General features: G+C 43.4%; 1 protein-coding gene across 1 annotated transcript in view; it reads right to left on the bottom strand.

The window, feature by feature from the left end:
* LOC115083725 (oocyte zinc finger protein XlCOF6-like) overlaps positions 1-22,980 on the bottom strand; it is a 47,874-nt gene that overhangs the window by 13,875 nt on the left and 11,019 nt on the right. Inside the window, exons 2-3 of the mRNA XM_029587716.1 lie at positions 10,254-10,380; positions 1,625-1,741 (exon numbers count right to left, since the gene is read on the bottom strand). Of these exons, the coding sequence (XP_029443576.1) occupies positions 1,625-1,741; positions 10,254-10,380 (244 nt within the window). The remainder of the gene's footprint in view (positions 1-1,624; positions 1,742-10,253; positions 10,381-22,980) is intronic.

The raw sequence follows: 22,980 nt of genomic DNA, 5'->3' as shown, positions 1-22,980 counted from the left end.
AAAAAGTCATAAAACCTGAGGATCATCTCCCGCCATCAGTGACAGAGGAGCAGGGTCATCCAGATCCGGGTCCACTGCAGGATCCACAGGAGGCAGCAGATAAGGAATAGCCGGATGGGAGACCACCCGGATCAGGGATGCCCCTGGAGGTGCCTCTGGCACAACTGTAGCAGGCGGAACAGATGGTGCAGTATCGCCCCGTGGGGGTCACAGGACCCTGAGCTAGATCCTGGGAGCCATCCAGCCTGATCACCTTGAGTGGTGGGGGGCGAAAACAGAGTTCTGATACTGCCCTTGCCTTGCCAAATAAGCATCATGCATAAGGAATATGAACTCCGCAGAAAAAGGCTCTGAAGGAGGGAGAGCAGAAGGAAGAGTAGAGGGGTCTTCCGATGGTGGTTCTGTATCTGGCAGGTGAGCCGGGGTCAAAATTGGTGGCGAGGAATCTCGGCCAAGGTCCGCATTAGCAACAGGCTGTGCTAGAGCAGATTTTTCAGCTGACAAAATGGCCGCTGTTCCCGCGTCGGCCAGGAATGGGGCCAACCCCAGCTGAGACTGGTGCGCGATTGCGCGAGAGATGCAGACCGCCCCTGAGGCCTCGAGGAGCCCTCCCCGCTGGGGAGGCACCACGAACAGAGGCTGTCCCGGTAGAGCCGGGAGCCCCACAAACCTGACATCATGATGTATGCGGCATGGAGGCAAAACAGATCAAAGAAATACCTCTGAAAGCTGCCAGCAGCAGGAAAACTCAGAGATAATCAAAATCAGCGCTGCTACTTGTGAGAAAATGACCCACGCTCCTGAGGAAATACTTTTTTTTTTTTTTCAGTCAGAGGAATGGCGCATCTCTGCAACTGTAAGGCTGCCCCGAGGAGGAAACGGCATCTCATATCAGAAAGGGGTCATGGGGGAGAGGATGGACCACCAACATTCACCCCTAAGGCAGCTGAGATATTGGCTGTAAAGAAAAAAACTGAACACTTACCCCAAACAGAACAAGACAAGACAAAATGTACAAGACAGATCTGTCACTGAAAACAAAGTTCTGCCTGCAAATCTCCAGAAGAGCTGAACGCTGAGGCTTTTTTTTTTTTAAACTTTACAACTATGATCCATCCAAGAAAAGAATTAGAGGAAAACAAAGAATAAAGAAGCTCTGTAAACTATCCTCTAAATGAACTGGGGAACTGAAAGTGCAACTGCCATCTGCTGGAGTCAGAGAAATACTGAAGGTTTACAAAGGGCGCACCAGGTATGAGGGACCGCCCTCTCAGTTTTTGCTCTGACTCCATCTGCTGGAAGGGGGACATAACCCACGGTCTGGACTGATCCTGGTACGTACAGGGAATGAGTGATAAACTGATCTGCTGCAACCAGGAAACGAATGTGAATGATCTCTCAGCAGCTCACTGGACCCATTTGTATCTGTGACCCCCGGGGTGTTACTAAGCAGGGCCTCTCAGATCTCACTGTATGGCTCTGCAGCCTCACTTCAATAAAGTAATAAAACAATTACATCATCTTCTGTCCCTCAGTAATGAGCTCTAAACCTGCAGAAGAGTTTCTCAGGATCTCTCTTCAAATCATCCTAAGCATACTCTGCACAGTATTTATTATTACTCACCTGTGTATGAGTGAGTAACTTCTCTTTCTCCTGACTCCTGGGGATCCCAGACACACGGCACTTCCTCCTGTTTAATCCTCAGTAATACATCAGGAGTTACCCTGTGATGGCCTGTTTCTAGGGTAAAAAAGAGAGAGGAGTGAGATATATTTCTCTCACTTTCACAGGAAAATGCGGAGGGGCAATGCTCAGAGAAGCAGCACACGGCACACGATGGGGGAGGAACAGCGAGATTATATTATTCCATAAAGCAGAGGGATCCTAGGGTCATCACAACAAATGACCTTATGCTGGCCAAACATTATAACAAGGGAGTGAGCAAGAGTCAGAGGAGTGCCAGGTGACAGAGAGAGAAGTATAACCAGAAGATAAATCTATAAATCATTGGTGAGACCTCATCAGGAGTACTGTGCTTTCTCTCAGTAAGCAGGCTAAATTAGCCAGGATCTGTGGGGGACATCATCCAGCTACATCGAACAGATTTGTCTCTCCAAGCTAGTAGAACATTTTCCCATGCAGGCATTGCCTCATGAGCCTCCTCAGTCATTCTTTGTCCAAGCACAAATGTGCACTCAGTTTCTCCTCATACTTTTAGTCTTACCTTTAAAATTTGCAATTTCTGCCTCGGTATATTCTTTTAGAGTTGTCTTGCTGCCTCTACAGTACCCAGAACAGCACTTTTCAGTGGTACTTTAAAAAATAAACACTTTTTCCAGAGGCCTTGCCTCCTCAACATATCAGGCCAGAAATAAAAACCAATGGTGAGCAGTTTTAAAAATTACATCTGTGGCAAGGTAATGTCCCTCCTCGATGGCCATGACCTCTGCTATCAGTGCCATGGGCCAGATCATAATCAGGAAAATTGCTATGCCTGTGTACGGATGTCCTTGCACTTCCAATGTTCCAGGGTAATTTGAAGCAAGGAGCTGCAAAAACCTCTTCAGAGTCGCAGCAGATCCTCTTCCTGCAGTGCAGTCTACCTCACCAGGAACAAAGTGGAGCAGGAGCTTCTCAAAGATTGCCAAATCAGCTCAGGCCAAAGCCATGGGATGGAGAAATGTCCCTGCCCTGTATCAAAGAAGAAGTGGCAGCAGCCATTAGTCATTAGATCCTGCATCGCAGGAACACAAGCACTCAAAGTACAGTGCATTGCCACCATCGAAGCAGTCATCACTGGCGCCAGCGGCAGAAGGTGCATCGGCACACTACACACAGACCATCAAAGCACTCCATCCACACGCCAATGCTCTGAATTCATGATGCACCAAAGCCCACCATATCTGCACCCTGCACTTCACTGGTGCATCTTCAAGCCTCCACACACTAATTGCACAGTGCATCTGGTCCTCCAGTGCATGAACTGAGAATGCACAGCGCAAGAACGCACAGCGCGATCCTAACACAGTCGATGCTTGCATTGAGACATCCTCAATTTGACTGGCTTCCTTGACGCCATGAACTGGTGTGTCATGCTCCCTCTCTTGCCATGTTTTAAATCCTGTCTAAAGAATCAGAGAAATCAAAGTTATGTTCTAAAGTATCCATGTGTTACACTCCATTAAAGCTATCGACACATTAGTTCCATCACCCGGCCCATCAGACTGCTCTAACAATTCTTTAAAGCAGCGGAAGAGATTGTGTCACTTCTACTTCACAGGGAAATACTGGATCTGGTATGTTCCATAGTTCTGCTCACTTCTAATAAACAGCCTATTCAGATGCAGGCACCTCTCCTAGTATCCAGAGAGGACGTTCCACCTCTCTGGATATGTCAGTGGACATATCAATCACTAGACCAGAATGCAGGTTTGATGGGAAATTGTTTGGTTTCTCCTAAGAAGAGAAAAGGAACGATCCAACCCCCCTCTCCACCATTACTGCAATGCTTCATCAGACCAGAGTCTCAATCACACCTATTTGCATAAACACATCAACATTCAGGGTTTATTATCACAGCACTCTCTAGCAGCTGAGTGCAGTCGGTTGGAGGTGTATCCACACAGGGCAGCCAGAAGAACCTCTCTTGACAACACCTCACCTCACATACTCAGTTTCTGGAATAGATGGGAACAACACTTGGCATCTATTTCCTTAAAGACAAAAGACCCCCACTTGGAATTACTCAGTCTACATCAAATACTAGACATCCTGACCACCTTCCAAGTTTTCAATATCCTCAATATATAGCAAATGTAGATGTGGGAAACTATTTCTGGAATTCCCATGGTGAGGAAACAAGCTTAAATACAGAATTTGGAAGTCTCTGGGATTCAGCATCATCCAACTACCATACCAGTCTGTAGTGGTAAAGTCTGCTATGACTAAAACAAAAAAGATCAGAATTCACTCAAACTCATCTCCAGAGAAAGATCATAGACTTCTTGACGATTTCAGCAAGAACGTTATTCGAAGTCCATGCTTTCTGCTCACATCATTATCCACCAATTTTATATGTGCAAAACATTCACGACTACATCCAGATGCTAAAGCCTTTCCTACAGCCTATGGAAGGCAGTACTTATCTCCCAACCACTTCTGGATGCAGAAGAGGGCATCCTTTACCTTTTCAGATCTGGGTATGAATCATTTGACTCAGTTTCATGTATCTCCTCAGCCTCAATCAGGCCTCAATGTATAGTCTAGCTTAGAGTAAGCAGCATACAGGAAGATATCCACGAGAAGTTGGCTGACCTACATTGTTTAGGTGACAAACTGTTTGGTGAGAATCTCAGAGAAATAGTCACTCAGAGTAAATATCAGAACGCAGCAGTGCAATCTCTCTTGATGCTACTCTACCAGCTCTGTACTTCAAGACGCTTCTTCTACTCATACAAGGAGCCCTACTGATCTTTTCAGCAAGTACTATCTGCTGTCTCTTCCAGCCCTATGTCATCAGCCACTTCGGCCAGACTTCGACAGCAGAAACATCATCAACCGAAAACCACGCAGCAAGCTCATCCCAAACCTGGGCCCAATTTTTGACCCTCCGTTCCAGTTGGGAACAGGTAAGAATCCAGCTTCTCTTAGAAATGTGGTGTCAGATAACCAAGGACCTCTGGATCCTCAAAACCGTGCAGTCTGGTTAGCAATTGCATTTCACCAAGCTTCCATCCGAATCATGTATCTATCAGGCCAGATTCTTCTCATCTGCTGCAGCTTTACCTAGAATTCCAATCACTTCCTCATCATTGAGCAATACAGCCAATCCCTGTACAGAGCTTCTACTCCCAATATTTCCTCATTTCCATAAAGTTAGGAGAATTGAGGTCCACTCTGGACTTGAGACACTTACATATCTACTCAAGAGCGAAATTAAAAATGAACTCCCTCTGCACAATTCTCCCTTACATACAGAAGGATGCCTGGACCTACGGGATGCATATGCTCACATTTCCATCCACCCTGTTCATTGGTGCTGCCTTTGCTTTCAGATGGATTCTTCTGTAAGCCAATAGAAGGTACTCTCATTTGGCTTATTTAGAACTCAGAGTCTTTACAAATACCTCAAGTGGTAGCAGCATCTGCATCACTGAATACAAATTTTCCTGTACAACTGGTTAGTCACAGCAAGTTTGCAAGAGAAAGTATTCTGTTCCCTGCATAAGACGACTACTACTACTACCACCACCACCACTACTACTAAACATCTCTATAGTGCTGAATGACATACGTAGTGCTGTACAAAGGCACAAAAGGACAGTCCCTATTCAACAGAGCTTACAATCTAATAAGACAAACATAGGACAAGAGACAGGGTTTTTCATAGAGCAAGACACTGGTTAAAAAGAAAGGAAAGTTAGTTAACGACTAAAAGTAGACAATCAGGCATAAGATTTAGAAGTGGTTTCAAAAAGGTGGGTCTTTAGACGGGATTTAAACATGGCAAGAGAGGGAGCATGACACACCATTTCAGGAAGAATAATTCAAGCACATGGCGCAGCCAGGTGGAAGGTACAGAGTCGGGAATTGGCAGAAGAGAAGAAGGGTACAGATATGAGTGACTTATCCGACGAGCAGAGTGCACGAGGAGGGGTGTAGAGAGAGAGAAGAGAGAAGAGATAGTGAGGTGCTGCACATTTGTCTTTTTCAACAATTGGGCTCCCTAGTCAATTTCAAGAAATCAAATATAGTTCCCACTCAGAAGTTCAAGTTTATTAGGGGATGGATAGACTCCCTACTGGAGAAAGTATTCCGCCCTTCATAAAGAGCAAACATCTTGCGCAAACTCATCCACAAGCTACTCTGCTCTCCATGCTTAACAGCCAGAGCACTGTTGATGGTCTTAGGACACATGTCAGCAGCCATCCATGTGGTCCCACTCTCCCACCTTCATATCCATTACCTTCAATGGGATCAGCTAACTCAACCACCATAGACTGTAATATGGGTCATAGGGGACATCAATGAGCCCCCTCGGAGTGCTCCCTCATCAAGTAACACTAGCAATTGATGTCTTCACCAAAGGATGGGGGGGCTCATACAGGATCCTTTTGAATCCAGCGCACTTGGTCGCAAGGAAAGTCTGGTCAGATCTACTTACTAAAGTTAAGGGCATTAAGATATATTCTCTCAGTGTATGTGCATCTTCTGCAGGGAAAATGCATCCTAATTCAAACCAACAACCAAGTCACAATATTGTATATGTCAACAGAGAAGACAAGGATGGGCCCAAAAAACAGCAGGGTAGGCGATCCAGTACAGCCGTGAGGAAAAAAACAAAGAAATGGATGCCACAAGATAGTCCTTTTCAACGTTTAAATCAAGGAGACGCACAATTCTTAAAAACATGGGCATGTTTTTAAGAATTGTGCATCTCCTTGATTAAACGTTGAAAAGGACTATCTTGTGGCATCCATTTCTTTGTTTTTTTCCTCACAAAGACAAGGTCATGGCCTCTCTGCCAAGAAGCACTGAGGACATGGGAATTAACAGCCATGAATTGAGCTATATTACAAGCCATTTATCTGCCAGGGATCTCCAACACGCTGACAGACCACCTCAGCAGAGTTTGTCGTCTCCATGAGTGATCGCTACAGAAATCAGTAGCAGACATTTGACACCGGGTCTGCCATCTCTGGATCTCTTCACCTCAGAACAAAACAGGAAACAAAATCAATTTTGCTCAGTTCTAACCAGCAATCTCAGGCTAGCTCAGTATGGTTGTCTACTCGACTGGGAACAAGCCTATTGTACGATTTTCCGCAGATACTGTTGATCACCAGAATGATGCAGCGGCATCTATCAAATTACACTCATCAGATCCTCATAGCTCCAGCCTGGCCAAAACAAATATGGTGTGCATCTCTAGTTAACTTTCCAGCAGTCCTCCTATACATCTGGGAATACATCCTGCATTGTGAACTCAAGTTGAAGGGACGCTTTATCATCCCAGTCTTCCCAGCCCTCAATCTAATGGCTTGGATTTTGAGCTCTCGATAATTGTGAATCTCAATTTACCCAGAGAAATAGTAGACATACTATTCGTGCTCAGGAAGTCATCAACTAGACTAAATTATGCCTTCAATTAGAACATATATTCCAAGCGGTGCTCACAAAACACTTTAGAGCCATTCTCTTGTGAACCTAAGCATTTGCTAAGGTAATTACTCTGCCTTTCTGATTCAGATATTGCCACATCTTCGGTTCATATACATCTCAGAGCCCATGCGGCATACTATGCTCTAGTGGAAAGTAAACCAATTTCTACTCATTCACTCATATCTAAATTCATGAGAAAGCCATGGCATATGAAACCTCAAGTGCAAAGTCTGCCAGTTCCATGACATTTGAATGTTGTCCTTTTTCAACTCAAAGCCTCCTTTCAAACTGTTGGAGTCATCTTCCCTTAAATTCTTGACATGGAAAGTACTGTTCCTGGTAACAGTTACATCAGCTAGAAAAGTCAGCAAACTCCAAGCTCTCATTCACTGTGCATCATACAAGCAGTTCTTCCACAACAGGGCGATGCTCTGTACTCAGAAGTTTCAGCAAAAAGGTTGCCTCAGCATTTCAAAATCAATCAATCCATCATCTTACCTACCTTCTTTCTAAGACCTAATGCCCATGAAGGAGAAATAACCTTCATACCTTGGACTGCAAAAAAGCCTTGGATTATTACAAAAAACAAACTCAGTCACACTGTCATCTTCTCAGTTGTTCAAGTCATACGACCCTAACAGACTTGGCGTGCCAGTCACCCACCAAACATACACTGTCCAAATGGATAGCAGAATGCATTAAGCACTGCTACATCTTAGCAAATTTACAGGTCAAACTCTGTCAAAGCTCATCAGGTGAGAGCTATGGCCTCGTCCAATACTCATCTACGAAAGTGCCTCTTGAAGATATGTGCAAAGTTGAAAACTGGTTATCAATTCATACCTTTACATCCCATTAATGTCTGGACAACCTCTCAAGGACAGGCAAATTTGGACAGGCAGTTTTGCTTAATCTGTTCTCATAGTAGTCTACTCTCCTAGGTGGAATCTGGGTTGCCTTTTCAGTAAACGCTCCAGTGCAATCCTCAACTTGGGACTCTCCATATGTAATGGCTAATTCATAATGCTTATCGACGGAAAAAGCAAGTTTGCTTACCGTAAATGGTGTTTTCCATAGATAGCAGGATGAATTTGTCATGGAATACCCGCCCACTCCCCTGAAGAGTCGACTACATACCTAGATTTAGCTCCGGCATACACTAAGGAGGATCACAAGGCAAAACCCACATGGGAACTCCCACACATGCTTGGAGAGATGAGTGCATTCAGTACTGCCAGATGATATAATAGCTAATTCTTCCTGCTAGCTACGAAAAACACTGCTTACTTGCTTTCTGTCCTAGAGAGAGAATCTCCAGAGGAGAGAGACAGGAGAGGTAGTGAGAGGAGGTCAATATCTTCATAAAATTATCCAACAAAATGCAAATAAATTATGTACTGTTTTGTTTTGATTTTGGATGTAATATATTTTAATCGGCATTGAACAATTATTGGAATCTGTGGAATATAAGAAGGTGTAAATAAATAAAATATCATAAAAACTGAAAGGCTGATATTCAGTGCCATTTAGCTGGATACGTTCAGACTTATCTGGCTAAGTGGAGCCAATTTAACATTTTCCATGTTCGGCGGCTGGCATTTAAATAACTCTTTATCAGGGTAGGTGGCGGAGTTAGACGGAGGCATTCCTGGGCAGAGCTACTTATTGAGCAAACTTAGCCAGATAAGTGTAGATATTCAGCCTTATCTGGCTCAGTTTAGCTAGATCCAGCTAACTTCAGAACTGCTAGCTGGGTATATCCAGCGGCACAGCAATACCACTGAATATCCTAGCCAAGTTAGTCAGATATATGTTTATCCTCCTAAACTGGCTCATCTGAATAGCTGCTGAATATTTATCAGGTGCTACACATTCTGTGTTCTCCTCAGTAGATCTCCACAAATCTCTCCCAGATTGGATCCATCTCACATGCACCAAGTATAGCATGAGAACTGATGAAATGTCAATTCTCAGCCTTTGGGCATTGGTCAGGTGTGGGTACGGTCAGCAGAGCTATCATTAGGGAATCTATAAACCATGACCTTCATTCAGTACTATTTACCACCTCTTAATCAGGAGATAACCAGTGCTGCGCTGGGCCCAATATCCACATGGTTACAAAGAACATTCGATTTTCACATTATATTTATTCATGCTCTTCTGTGGTATTTTGGTAGATTATTTCTCTGCACTCAAGAGTGCAGTTTTTCCATTGAATGGATGTTAAAGTCCTGTATTAAGGAGTCTCCAGCAGAGATCCATGAATGAGGCCTCCAAGGCCCCAGGTTTCAAGCAGGAATATTGTCACATGGGAGAAGTATGACCTCTGCCTCCAATGTTAGACAATGCTCCAGCGATGGTGTGACCTAACTCCCTATTTCTCCATATTCGCTTGTGTCATGAAGGGAGGGAGTCAGGTCTCCTGCTTACTATACAAACCAAAGTCTTTAATGCTGGGTTCTCCCCAGTTCAGTGCCTTCCAGAGTTAGGAAGAAGTACTTAATCCTGGAGGCCACCAAAACATTCCAATGGGTCAGGAAGAGTTCCAGAGACCCTGCTGCTCATAAATTCAAAAGGTAAGACCAGAGCTCAGTTACTTCTGCTGGTCATATCTGGGGATTATTTTGTCTGTAATCTTCTCTAGGGTAAGCCTTACTGCTCAGGTATTATGAGATCTTTGTCCTTCTCTCAGGATAAGAACAAGTTCTGGAGGAATCCTCTCAAATTTCTAGCCCAGGTGGCCAAGCTCAAAGTCAGAGCCAATTCTAAGCAAAGTCTCTTTATGCAAGTCATGAGCTCCATAATATGCAGGTGCTGCAGGGTTTGAAGTTTGAATCAGCCTAAAAGGTATCTGTGGCTTTTCCCAAATAGATCTCCATTCATAATACAAGGGTGGGATAAAAGCTTGGACTGACCACCAGGAGGGATCTGAAGTCAAAAGATCCAATAAATCTCAGGTATCAGCTCAGACGCAGAGCTGGAGTCAGGGATTCCAGGAAATCTGGTGTGCAGTTGATCCAGGAAAGAATTCACAAATGACCATCAATAAATCATCTTCTGTGTCTGCTAAAATTACAGATAAAGTCCTTACCTAGAGAGCTCAGGGTCTCATAATTCTCCTTCATCACCTCCCTGTAAAGCTCCTTCTGCCCTTCATCTAAATACCCCCACTCCTCCTGGGAGAAAAAGACAGAGATGTCCTCAAATGTCACCGGTACCTAGAGTAAATCAAAAGCCAGAAACAGTCAGATGTGTAGAATGCATATTTCAGCTGGCTTTATTCTATTAACATTTTATCATGGAAGAAGAGTCTCTAAAAGATCTCTCCCAGGAACAGCCAGGCTTGTTCCTCCCATGTGCGTCTCTAGAGTGAGCTTCCTCTCTGGACCGCAGAATTTGCAAGTCTATGAATAGATTCTCTCAAAGTGACATTATTTGGTATGAGAACTATCCGAATATCAGAAATATCTGGTTCTATTATATCAGAAGAACTCACTGTGCTAAATCCATACAAGCCAGAAAGAGTTTCTTGTCATATGGTAGAGGCTTCCAGAGGGAGGGGAGAGCATAGGTGTGAGTGGGCGAGAGATGAGAACATAAGAACTGCCATACTGGGTCAGACCAAGGGTCCTTCAAGCCCAGTATCTTGTTTCCAGTAGTAGCCAATCTAGGTCACAAGTACATAGCAGATACTAAACAGTTGATAAATTCCATGCTACTTATGCCAAGGGATAAGCAGTGGATTTCCCCATGATTACTTGGTTAACTTTTGTTTGTTTTTTTTAAATCCCTCTACACCGGGGCTTCCCAAACTTTTAGCCAATGTGACCCTATTTTAGCACTTGAAAATTCACATGACCCCAGAGTACAACCAAACCTAATTAGCGAGGGTGTAGTTCACCTCCAACAGTCCCTCCACTCCAAACTGATCACCTCTCTCAACCTCTATCCCCCTCCAGAGGGTCTCTCAACCTCTGCCCCTCCGCTGATCCCCTCTTACATCCCCCAGTTCCTCTCCCCTTCCCAGCCTAGCCACTCGCTCACCCACTCCAGCTTTTTATATTCTCCCCACTGAACTTCTCTCACCTCCAAGCCATTTTTGTAACCCCAGTTGATCATCTGTCATCCCCTCCCTCTCTCTTTTCTCACATACCTCTTCAGTTGATACGCTCACCCCTAGCTCCTCTCTTGCATCCCTCTCCCACTGATCCAACCCTCAAACCCTTCCTGTATCTGATCCCTCCTTTCAAAACAGCCCCGATCCACACAGCAAAATTTTCCTTTGGGCCTCAGGTGATAAGTGGATGACAGCTAATGGGAAGAGACGGCAGGTTGATGACAGGGGCAACATTTTTCTCTTAGGTAAGTTCAGTGTCAGAAGAGGATAGAGAAGACGTTACAACCTGCACAGACCTGTACACACTCTGCCCACTCTTCCCCAATGGCTGGTCCAATGCCTAATGTTGATCTGCAACTGGCAGCAGCTTTAATAATGAAAGTCAGCACAGAATCTGAGAGCCAGAAAAAGCTCACAGGCCCTGCAGTGGCCCCAGTCCCTCCTCGCACATGGATTCCTGGTAACGTGGAAACTCAAGCGAGGGCGGGACCATTGCAGGACCCGAGAGGGCATGCTATCTCAAAGATCCCATGCTGATTTCCACTACTTCAGAAGCTGGTGCTGTCTGGAGAAGACTGCCCTTTGAGGTGTGTGACCCCGGCTGGAGGTTTTGTGACCCCATTTGGGAAGCTCTTCGCTACACTGACTGCCTTTACCACATCCTCCAGCAATGAAGTCCAAGTCTTAACTGCGTGTTGCGTGAAAAACTGAGATCATCATCTCTATCGCTCCATGGTGCAACCTTAACTTGAGTATTTTGTGCAGTTCTGGCCACTATGTCTCAAAAAGGATATAGCAGAATTAGAAACGGTATAGAGAAGGGCAACCAGAATGTAAAAAGGATGGAACAAATCCCCTATGAGGAAAGACTTAAGAGGTTAGGGTCTTCGGCTTGGAGAGGAGACAAATAAGAAGAGATATGATAGAAGTCTATAAAATAATGAAGGGAATGGAATGAGTAAACGTTAATCAGTCAGTCATTTACTCTTTCAAAAAGTGCAAAGACCAGGGGACACTCAATGAAGTTACTAGGTAATACAATTAAAATTAATAAGAGAAAATATTTTTTTACTCAACGAATAATTAAGCTCTGGAATTTGTTGCCAGAGGATATGGAGAAAACAGTTAGCATAGCTGTGTTTAAAAATGGTTTGGATAACTTCCTGAAGGAAAAGTCCATTAACAATTAAGGTAGAGTTGCAGAAATCCACTTCTTATTCTTGGAATAAGCAGCATGGACTCTACCTACCCCTTGAGATGCTGCCAGGTACTTGTGATCTGGCTTGGCCACTGTTGGAAACAGGATACTGAGCTTCATGAACCCTTGGTCTGACCCAGTATGGCAAGCCTTATGTTCTTCTAGTTCAGGTGACTTGATACTCTTTAGTTTATCAATTTACCATCTTACATTATTCAGGTTCCCATTGGTTTGTTACAATTCCTCCGAATCATTGCCATTAAATATAGTTTCCAGCACAGGTATCTCCCAAACATCCTCCTCAGTAAACACTGAAGCAAAGAATTAAATTTAATCTTTCAGTTATGTCCATGTCTTCCCCAAGAGCCCCTTTTACCCCTCGATCATATAATGGTCCAAAAACAACTCCCTCACAGGCTTTCTGCTTCAGATGTTATTGAAAACAAATGTATGCACTTACCTCCACTGCAAGCTTCTTTCCAAATTCTGTTTTTGCCTGTTTCATTACTGTTTGCATCTAATTTGCCAGTGCATATGCTTTTTCTTAATCTCTTTTTCTTAATAATCTTTTCTTAATCTCTTCATTTGGATATTCTCCATTTTTTTCAATATGTTCTCTGGGCTATAATAGCCTCTTTCATCCCACCTTTTAATCATGTGGGTAGTCACTGGGCCTTCCTTCTGCCATTTTTAATACATGGAATACATTTGATCGGATTCCAATATGGTATTTTTAAACAATGTGCATGCCTGCCGTAAACTCAACCTTTCAGTGGCATCTCAGTGTTTTTTCTAAATATTTTCCTTATTTTATCATAGTCTCCTGTTTCAAAGTTGAATGCTAGAGCAACAGTTTTCTTTGATGTAAACCCTCTAGTTTTAAGTCAAATTTGATCATGCCATGATCACTATTCCCAAGTGGCTCCACTACCGTTGGCACTTGCACCAAATCCTGTGTTCAATTAAAGATTAAGTCTAAAACAGTTCCCCTCTCTCATTTGTTCCTGAACCAGCTATGACATGAAAGTCATTTATTTAATCTAGAAACTTTCTTCCTAGAATGTCCTGATGTTACATTCACCCAGTCAGTAATTGCAATCTCCCATTATTACTGGGATGCCATATTTGTTAGCTTCTAGTTTTCTGTTAGCATTTCATTTTTGTCTGTTCAAGGTCAGTAGTATAACCTACCACCATACTCTTCCCCATCACACATGTAATTTCTCTCCATAAAGATTCCACAGTGCATTCAGTTTTCTGCAGGATCTTTATCCTGTTTGACTCTATGCCATTCTTATCATAACAATGCCACACTCACCCGCCAATCTGATCCACCTTTTTATTGCAATATAATTTGTACCCTGGTATTACACAGTCCCATTAGTTATCCTCCTATCAGGTCTCTGAAATAACAATTATGTCTACCTCTTCATTTAGTGCTACACATTCTAACTCTCCCATCTTACTTTTAAATTTCTGGCCTATTCATACAGACATTTTAAGACATTTTTTGTTCGTATTTAGCAGTTGATGGGAATAATTTGAAATCTTGTAACTCCATAAGAACATAAGATATGCTTTTCTGGGTCATATCAAGGGTCCATCAAGCCCAGTATCCTGTTTCCAACAATGGTCAATCCAAAACACAAGTACCTGGCAAGTACAAACATTAAATAAATCTCAAGCTATTATTGCTTATTAATTCACAGCAGTTTATGGACTTTTCCTCTGGGAACTTATTCAAACCTTTTTTAAAGCCAGTTACACTAACTGCATTAACCACAGCCTCTGGCAATGAATTCCAGAGTGTAACTATGAGCTGAGTGAAAAATAATTTTTTTAAAATTTGTTTTAAATGAGCTACTTGCTAACTTCATGAAGTTCTACCCCTAGTCCTTCAATTATCTGAGAGAGTAAATAACAGATTTACATTAACTTGTTCAAGTCCTTTCGAGAATTTGTAGACCTCCATCATATCCCTCTTAAGTCGTCTCTTCTCCAAACTGAACAGCCTTAACTTCCTTAACTTTTCTTATAGGGCAGCCATTCCATACCCCTTATCATTTTGGTCACCCTTCTCGGCACTTTCTCTAGTACAACTATATTTTTTTTTACATGCAGCGACCAGAATTGCACACAGTATTCAAGACGTGATCTCACCATGGAGCAATACAGAGGCATTATGAAAGTCATCATTTTATTTGCCATTCCCTTCTTAATAATTCCTAACATTCTGTTTGCTTTTTTGATCACCACAGCACACTGAGCCAACGATTTCAATATATTATCCACTATGATGCTTAGATCTCTTTCTTGGGTGGTAACTCCTAAGATAGAACCTAACATTGTGTAACTACAGCAAGGGTAATTTTTCCCTAAGAACATGCCATACTGGGTCAGACCAAGGGTCCACTAAGCCCAGCATCCTGTCTCATGGCCAATCCAGGCCATAAGAACTTGGCAATTACCCAAAATCTAAAACTATTCCATGTTATTGTTGCTAATAATAGTAGTGGCTATTTTCTAAGACAGCTTAATTAATAGCAGGTAATGGACTATATGCATCACTCTGTACTCGTCCACGTTAAATTTCATCTTCCATTTGGAAGCCCAATCTTCCAGTCTCACAAGATCCTCCTGCAATTTATCACAATCCGCTTGAGATTTAACTACTCTGCATAATTTTGTGTCACCACACTTGTTGTACTCCTTTCCAGATCATTTACAAAAATGTTAAACACCAGTCCAAGTAGAGACCCCAGAGGCACTCCACTGTGAAAACAGACCATTTAATCCTACTCTGTTTCCTGTATTTATCCAGCTTGCAATCCACTAAAGGACATCACGTCCTATCCCAATGCTTTTTAGTTTTCTTAGAAGCCTCTCATGCGGGACTTTGTTGAACACCTTCTGAAAATCAAAATACACATCTACAGGTTCATCTTTGTCCACATGTTTATTCACCCCTTCAAAAAACCCATGTAGTATATTTGTGAGGCAAGACTTCCCTTGGGTAAATCCATGCTGGCTGTGTCCCATCAAACCATATCTAGCTAAATGTTTTGCAATTTTTTTCTTTATAACAGTTTCCACGATTTTTCCTGACACTGAAGTCATGGTCACCGGTCTAATCAGTTTCCCAGATCATCCCTGGAGCCTTTTTTAAATATCAGAGTTACAGTGGCCAACTTCCAGTCTTCAAGTACAATGGATAATTTTAATGATAGGTTACAAATTAATTCAAATAGGTCTGAAATTTCATTTTTTAGTTCTTTCAGAACCCTGGGATGTATACCACCCAGTCCAGGTGATTTACTACTCTTCAGTTTGTCAATCTGCCTATTATTTAAAGATACCTTGGCTACTTTCACCTTTATAGGAACCTCACTATGGTGAATGCTGCAATTTCCGTCTTATTAGTATCCTTCGAAAATATCTTCCTCCGAACAATAGGGCTGATGCAATACCATGAGCTAGCTGCTGCACACGGCTTCCTGTTCCATGCACAGGACATCCAGACGCAGGCAGAGCTTTGGAACTGAATGCATGGATGAGACAATGGTGCAATTAATAGGTCCTTTGATTTGATAGGAACTAGTCAAAGTTTTGGGGAAGGTGGAGCCCATTCCACGAGTATGGGCTCCACCTTAACCAGGGTGGAACCAGGCTCCTGGCACTATTTAAAAAGATAAAGAAACTAGAACATAGGAAAAGCCAACAATTGTTCAGCAGCACATCAGGCCGATGCAATAATTGTGCGCAGAAAACAGGCGCTCCGTGTTGAGCGCCCCTGCCCGAATGAGATATTAGTGCCTCTGTCTAAGCCGGAGCGCCTTGCCTAAGGCCTTGGCAACAGCCCCTGCTTTGGGCCTCAGCCTATGCCTTAGGTGAGGCCCTGGCTTCGGGCCTAGAGCTAGGACCAATACATTTTTTTAAAATGAAACAAATAAGATGTGTTTCATTCAGGGGCCCCCGATTCGGTTTGGGTATCCCACTGAAACAAATTTGCCTTGTCATGTTTTGCAGTTTCGTTTTAGATGACCGCACCAAACGCCCTACCAACCACCCAGCTATCTACATTCTCAATGACTGAATCACCAACTATGATGGCTGTCCTAACCCTTCCCTCCTGAATACGAGCCCTTTGAGACCCAAGATATATTCCTCTTTTGCTCTGTCTCCGGCTCCCTCTTGGCCTCTTTCTGTTCATTGCCCTTCCCCATTACCTGTTTTTTCTACCTTCCACCTTTTAGTTCAGATGTAAACCGGTATGATGTTCCCCACTAATGTCGGAATATAAAAGCTTAAAATAAATAAATAAATAAATAAATCCTTACTATGAAAGGACAATGTATGACCTAGAGAGCAGATGCAGGATCACTTCCTACAGAGATTGGACTCATTTTCTGAGAACCAGGAGCTCTTTGCATCATGCGCGTACATATAACCTCTCAGCAACTGGCAGATAAACGTACATTTGGCACGTGACACAAAAAGGAGTGGTAGACCCCCATCTCACTGCTGGATTGATGTCAATAATTTGCTGTTAATTAAGATTGTTAAGAAAGTACGATGCTAAATTTAGTGTAAATTCTTTTAAATGTGTTTGGTGTATTTTATAGTAGTTTGCAATGACCTCCAAGCAGGCAATAGTTAATCTGTTAATAAGGCCTGGGTTTCTCCATTGTTTCATCTAAATCTCTCATTCTTGTTGTGAAAAATGTCCCTGTTGTCTTCTTAATTGGGATAATAGTCTATAAATCAAATAATGTGATTGGAGTGGAAGAGAGCTCGATGGGAGGGGAAACACTGAAAATTAAACCTAGCTTTTTTTTTTTTTTTTAAATTGACCACTGAAAATTAAGATAGCTTATTCTTATTTCAATTTCTTTATTAACCAAACCAGAAAGTGAGTGCTAGAATAAAGGGTATACAGTCCCGGAATTCCACATCAATTTTTAATGTCACATATTTTTATTATTCATATTGGCAACTCCACTGTATAAATCAGCAATTGTTTCAACAAGAAGGGTCCCCCGACATGGACCCGTGTTTCGCCAGGGGCTGCATCGGGAGGGACGCACAAAAGAGTTTAAATAAGTGCTGTAAATAAAACATAAACATGGGACTGTATTAGAGGAAGCAGCCAGTGCCATATATACTAGTCATTTCATAAGTATAAAGTTTAAAAAGAACACTTACCAAGGTGTAGTCTTTAGAAATTATGACAGGGAGCGCGTTACCTATAATCAGACAGGGAGCTTTAAAGCTGTCAAAAGGCGCCAAAACAGTCACAGACCAATCGGCTGAGGAGAATAATCCACCAATCAGGACCTAGAATTCTTATCCAATCAGAAATCAGGTGAAATGAACCCATTCAATTTCTTTGTTTAACCCTGCCAGAGTAACAGTGTTTAAACGGTGAATCCACCGTTGTTCACAATGAATCAAATGGGAATCAAAATCCCCTCCCCTGGGGAGGGCAGAAACCACTTCCAATACAAAGAAGAATAAGTCTGATACTGTATGAGATAAAGATACCCAGTGGTCAACAAGGGGGGCCAAGGCTCTAGCGCAGAGCTTTCCAAACTTTTCATGTTGGTGACACACTTTTTAGACAAACATAATTTCACGACACGGTAATTCAGTCTACTAGTAAACCAGAGGTTAAAGGTTAAACGAACGAAACATATTTCGACAATTTATGTATGTTTCCTTAAATATATACATAAATAAAATGTTTCACGACACAACCTATCTCATGAAAACCTTAAATTTATATTAAAAATATATATTCCAAGATTCATGTTATTGTTATAATTTATGAGAAACAATAATAAAACAAATTGTCTGTCCCCCACACACTCATATCTCTCCCCCTCAAGCACATGTCTGTCCCCCCAGCACGTTTGCCCCCCACTCACTCATCTCTCTCTCCCCAGCACATGTCTGGCCCCCACACTCATGTACCTCGTCTTTTTGATTGTTGCCAGTTAAGTGCTTCACTCCCTTCCATGATCACCAGACACTGCTGCTTGCAGTCAGTACTCCTCATGGCCAGGCCTCATCGGCAGCAGCAGCCAATGCAAGGATGGCTGGGCTCGTTCCACCCACCAAGCCCCCCCAAAAAACGTGATTGACAGCAAAAATCACCCAATAATAAGCAACCCATAAACTGAAAAAAAAAAGTGAATCTCTAGGAAAAAAAAGCCCAAACTCACATCAGAGTTGACCGGGCTTGCGCGACACACCTGCACACTGCAGGCGACACACTAACGTGTCCCGACACACAGTTTGGAAAGCTCTGCTCTAGCGTGTTTGATATTAGAGCGATGCTCAATCACCCTCGTTCTGATCTGTCATTTAGTCTTGCCTATATAGAGTTTTGCACATGGGCAGCGTATCACATAAATAACTCCAGCGGAACTGCAATCAGAGGAGCCATATAGTGTGTAGACTTTTCCTGAATTGGGGTCAGTGAAATGAGTCATAACCGATGTATGTTTGCAAACAGAGCAATTGCCACATGGAGTGTGGCTGCCTGGAATACGTTTCAGTGATGTTTGTGAAAAATCAGACCGAATTAAAATTTCTTTATTAAGCAATAATAAGCTTACAAAAATCTCAACAAGTTGCAGTACATTGTATAAATCCAGGCAATAACACAAGCATGAAATTTATTTTCCTTTTTTTTGTCCCTCTTCCCATTAAGCTTCCTCTTAATCACCCACAGAATATCAGTTTATGCCACAATCTATCTTTAACCTCCATCTTTAAGTCACAAAGACTCACAGCAAACCAATACATGTGAAAAAATGCAAGCGTGTGTGTGTGTGTGTAAGTATGTATGAAAGTGTGTTTGTGACCGAACATGTGTGAGAGATAGTGTCCACACGTATGAAGGGTGAGCATGTGAGTGCATGTGTATAGGTGCTCATATGTGAGAAAATGTGCATGCACATGTGTGTGGAGGAGCTTGTGCAAGAGAACGCATGTGCTAGTGTATGGTGAGCATTATTATTAAACTTCATATACTGTCTAACAAAGTGGCCAAGCAGTTTACAAAATAAAAGAAGAATAAAAATATACAGGGAGGCCCATGGAAAAGTAACCTACCTGCGTGGCACTGGTATTGGAGGCGGGCTACTTTTCCATGGGCCACACTGTATAAAGCAAACTCAAATAAAAACAACAAAGCAGCCAGTAGCAATATGAACAGGTCTGTGTCAACAGTTGAAAGTTTGGCTGAAAAGCCATGTTTTGAGAGATTTCCGTAATATCATACACAAGGGAGAGCGTGGCATACATAGAAGTCAGGTAACTGAAGGAAGATCCTCTTATGCCATTAACCTTTATCACAGATACAGGAGAGGGGGAGGTCAAAGAGACTTTTCTGTGCTTAACAAAGAGAGCAGGAAGAAACATAAGAGAGTATTGAAACGTAGAGGGAAGAACCCAAGAATAACGCTCAGAACATCAGGCATAAAATCTTTGTTGTGTCCGGTCTCAGACGGGTTCGACCTCTGTGCCTCACCTTTCTTCCTTCTCTCTCCTCAAGCCTTGGGAAGATGGCTCCCCAGATCGGCAACGGCGATGGGTGCGCACGCACACCACCCACGTCTTTATCCACGTCATGGCGGGAACCTCGGGGGCGTCCCCTCCAAGTGACATCAGACATCCGGGTATTTAGCCTGCCCTTCGTTGGCTAACAAACTGAGTTAGCAAGGATTGGATTGCCTCCGGTCTAAGCTGCTCTGCCGATTCCTAGCTGCTGCTGGAAGCTCTCTCTCTGCCCTTCGGGGTATACTGCTAACCTGGGTACCCGCTCCTCGGGGGCCCTTCTTCTTTGTTTCAGGTACCTATCTAGGATACCGGGTACTCGCTCCTCGAGGGCCTGCTCTCCCTATCTGGTGCCTGCCAATGAACAACTTCTACCTGCCAGGATTTCCATTCTATACAGCTTCTGCCTCAGTGAGTACTAACTGCAGTCTATTCTATCTCCAGCTTCAGCGCTCTACATTCGGGACCTATCCCTGCTACATCGCGCTGTCCAAGCACGTACTCTATGTAAGGACCCTTGGATTACAACTGCTGAGGTCACCTTCCACTGCTGCCTGCTCCCCGAACATCATCGAGCTGTATAATATATTCAATCTCCGTGTTTGCGTGTATAGAGTCTAGCCTGGTACTGCGGTTCCCCAAGGGGCTCCTCCCCGTGGCCATCACCGCATACCTAAGAATCCACTCCAACACCTCATAACAATCTTAAACCTGCTTCAACAGACTACAGGTAACCAGCGATGCTGTTGCAGTATTGGTGTTACATATGAAATTTTTTAAATGCCAAAATTTACCTTTGCGGCAGTGTTTTTGAGTAATTGTAATTGCTTTGTGAAGTGTGGCGTGGGAGTGAACCCTTAGTGCTTTGGTGTGGTTGACACAGCCTAGCAGGCAAACCTACGAGGCCTATGCCAACAGCTGGAGAGCGCACCCTGAAGTGGGACAGAATGGAGCTTCACCTATATCATCCACCTTCCCCAGTGGTTGAGTCTTTAGATTCCGGCAAGATTTAGGCAGGTTCCTAGGGTGGTAGAGAGAGCAAGAGTCCAAGGACATGCTGGGGACAGGAAAGGCAGAAGACTGGCTATACCGGAACTGGCCAAGGGTCAGGGCAGGAGGCACGCGAGCATGGTCAGGTTCAATGCAAGAGGTCAGGTCCAGGTGGTAGGCAAGCGTGGTCAGGTCCAATGCAAGAGGACAGTTGCAGAATATCAGGCCAAGGATGGACAGAGACATATGGAGGGACACTGGATGAGACTAGGAGGAAGAGACCAGGCAATTGTAATAAGCTTGAGATGGAAGTTTGGAAGACCGAGAAGAAATGAAATACAATAATAGATTCTATAGATCGTGAAAACATGGATGAGTAATTTTAGATCCTTAGGTTCAAGTAACTGGCAAAGATGGCGAATGAAGCAAAGAAAGAAGAAAGATTTCTGCACTATACTGTAAATCTATGAAACCACTTAAAGATTAGAGTCAAGCTGTACACCAAGTGTTACATTTGAGAGGGATACGAGTACCAAGCAACATGGAAGCCATAGCCAAATCAATGTTTCCGTTGATTAATCCCGGGAGCTTCAGACTTGGGAGTGACCTTCAGTCTATGATCAGAAAGCCAATGTGCTACTTCATTTGGGAAATTAAATGCATTCAGCAAAAAAGAACTTTTCATATTTATAAGGCAGTAATTTGGATATCATCTGCATAAATGGTAGGCTTTAACCCACTGTCTTGAATAAGCATGGCCAATGGAGCGAGAAAAAGATTAAAAAATGAACAAGTCCAGGATAGATCCTTAAGGAAAACCAGAGAGAAGAACTGTGTGAATTAATAACTGCTGGTTCCATTCAGCATATTATTACTTAACATTTCTATAGCGCTACTTGACATAAGCAGTGCTGTACAAACACATAAGAGACAGACCCCTGCTCAACAAAGTTTACAGTCTAATTAAGACAAACATACAGGTCAAGAGATTTGGAGTTTCATATAGTAAGATAATGGGAATTGGCAATACAGGTGAAAGGCATAATGTCTAATGACCTCCTGCAGTCTCCTACTTCTGAGCAGAAAGCCCTGCAGCCATTCTCCTGAGCAGGATTTCCAGCCCTGGCTCCCTCCCTGCACGGTCCCTGGGGTGGGTGGATAGGAGTAGTCCCAGTCTGCATCCCCTGCCCACCTCCTACTGCTGAGCAGAAAGCCCTGTAGACATTCTCCTGCCCCTTCTCCAGAGCAGGATTTCCAGCCCTGGCTCCCTCCCTGCATCGCCCCCTGGGTGGGAGATCTGGACTTAGATGGGTGCAAGTGCTCAGCTTCTTTTCTAATGTATTCCCAGAGTGGGAGAAGGAAGGCAGTCTCAGGACAGAACAGGGACAGGGGAAGCAGGAGGGAGGGAGGCTGGGGAGAGCCACCTACTGCTGCCAACTGCAGCAGCCCCAAGCATTAAAAGCAGAGGAGCTGATCCTGCACACTCGGGCTGAGTCTGCCCTGACACATGGGGGCTACTGTGGACTTTTATATTGCAGGCAGCAATTTGCCTTCTGTGAAAGGAGCTCCTCATCCTCACTGTATGCTATAATGTATAAAATAAAAATCTAATTAAATTAAATTTTGCACACCCTGAGCCATGACCTATTTTCTATTCCACGCTTTATCAACAAAAAGCTTAAAGCAAGTTAGAGCCAATTCCTCATTGGGCCTTTTGTGACTGATGATGGGGGTGTCTTCCTTGAACTGAATCAGTAAATGCGCTCTCTTTCCTGACTCACTGTCTGTACTTGAAGCCTCTGGAAGCTGAAGTGGCTCAGGGGAACCTTCTGGTAATTTCAGTTTGCTTTAGGCTGCCTGAGAGCTTGAGTGACAGCCATGCTCACCCCCGGCTCTGCCAATCACAGAGGCTGTGGGCGGGACTGCACCTTATATATTCATTGTTGCTAGGCG

This window comes from Rhinatrema bivittatum, chromosome 2 (assembly GCF_901001135.1).
Source record: "Rhinatrema bivittatum chromosome 2, aRhiBiv1.1, whole genome shotgun sequence".
NCBI lineage: Eukaryota > Metazoa > Chordata > Amphibia > Gymnophiona > Rhinatrematidae > Rhinatrema > Rhinatrema bivittatum.
The sequence above is the reverse complement of the archived record's forward strand: the minus strand, read 5'-3'. Positions and strand labels throughout refer to the sequence as shown.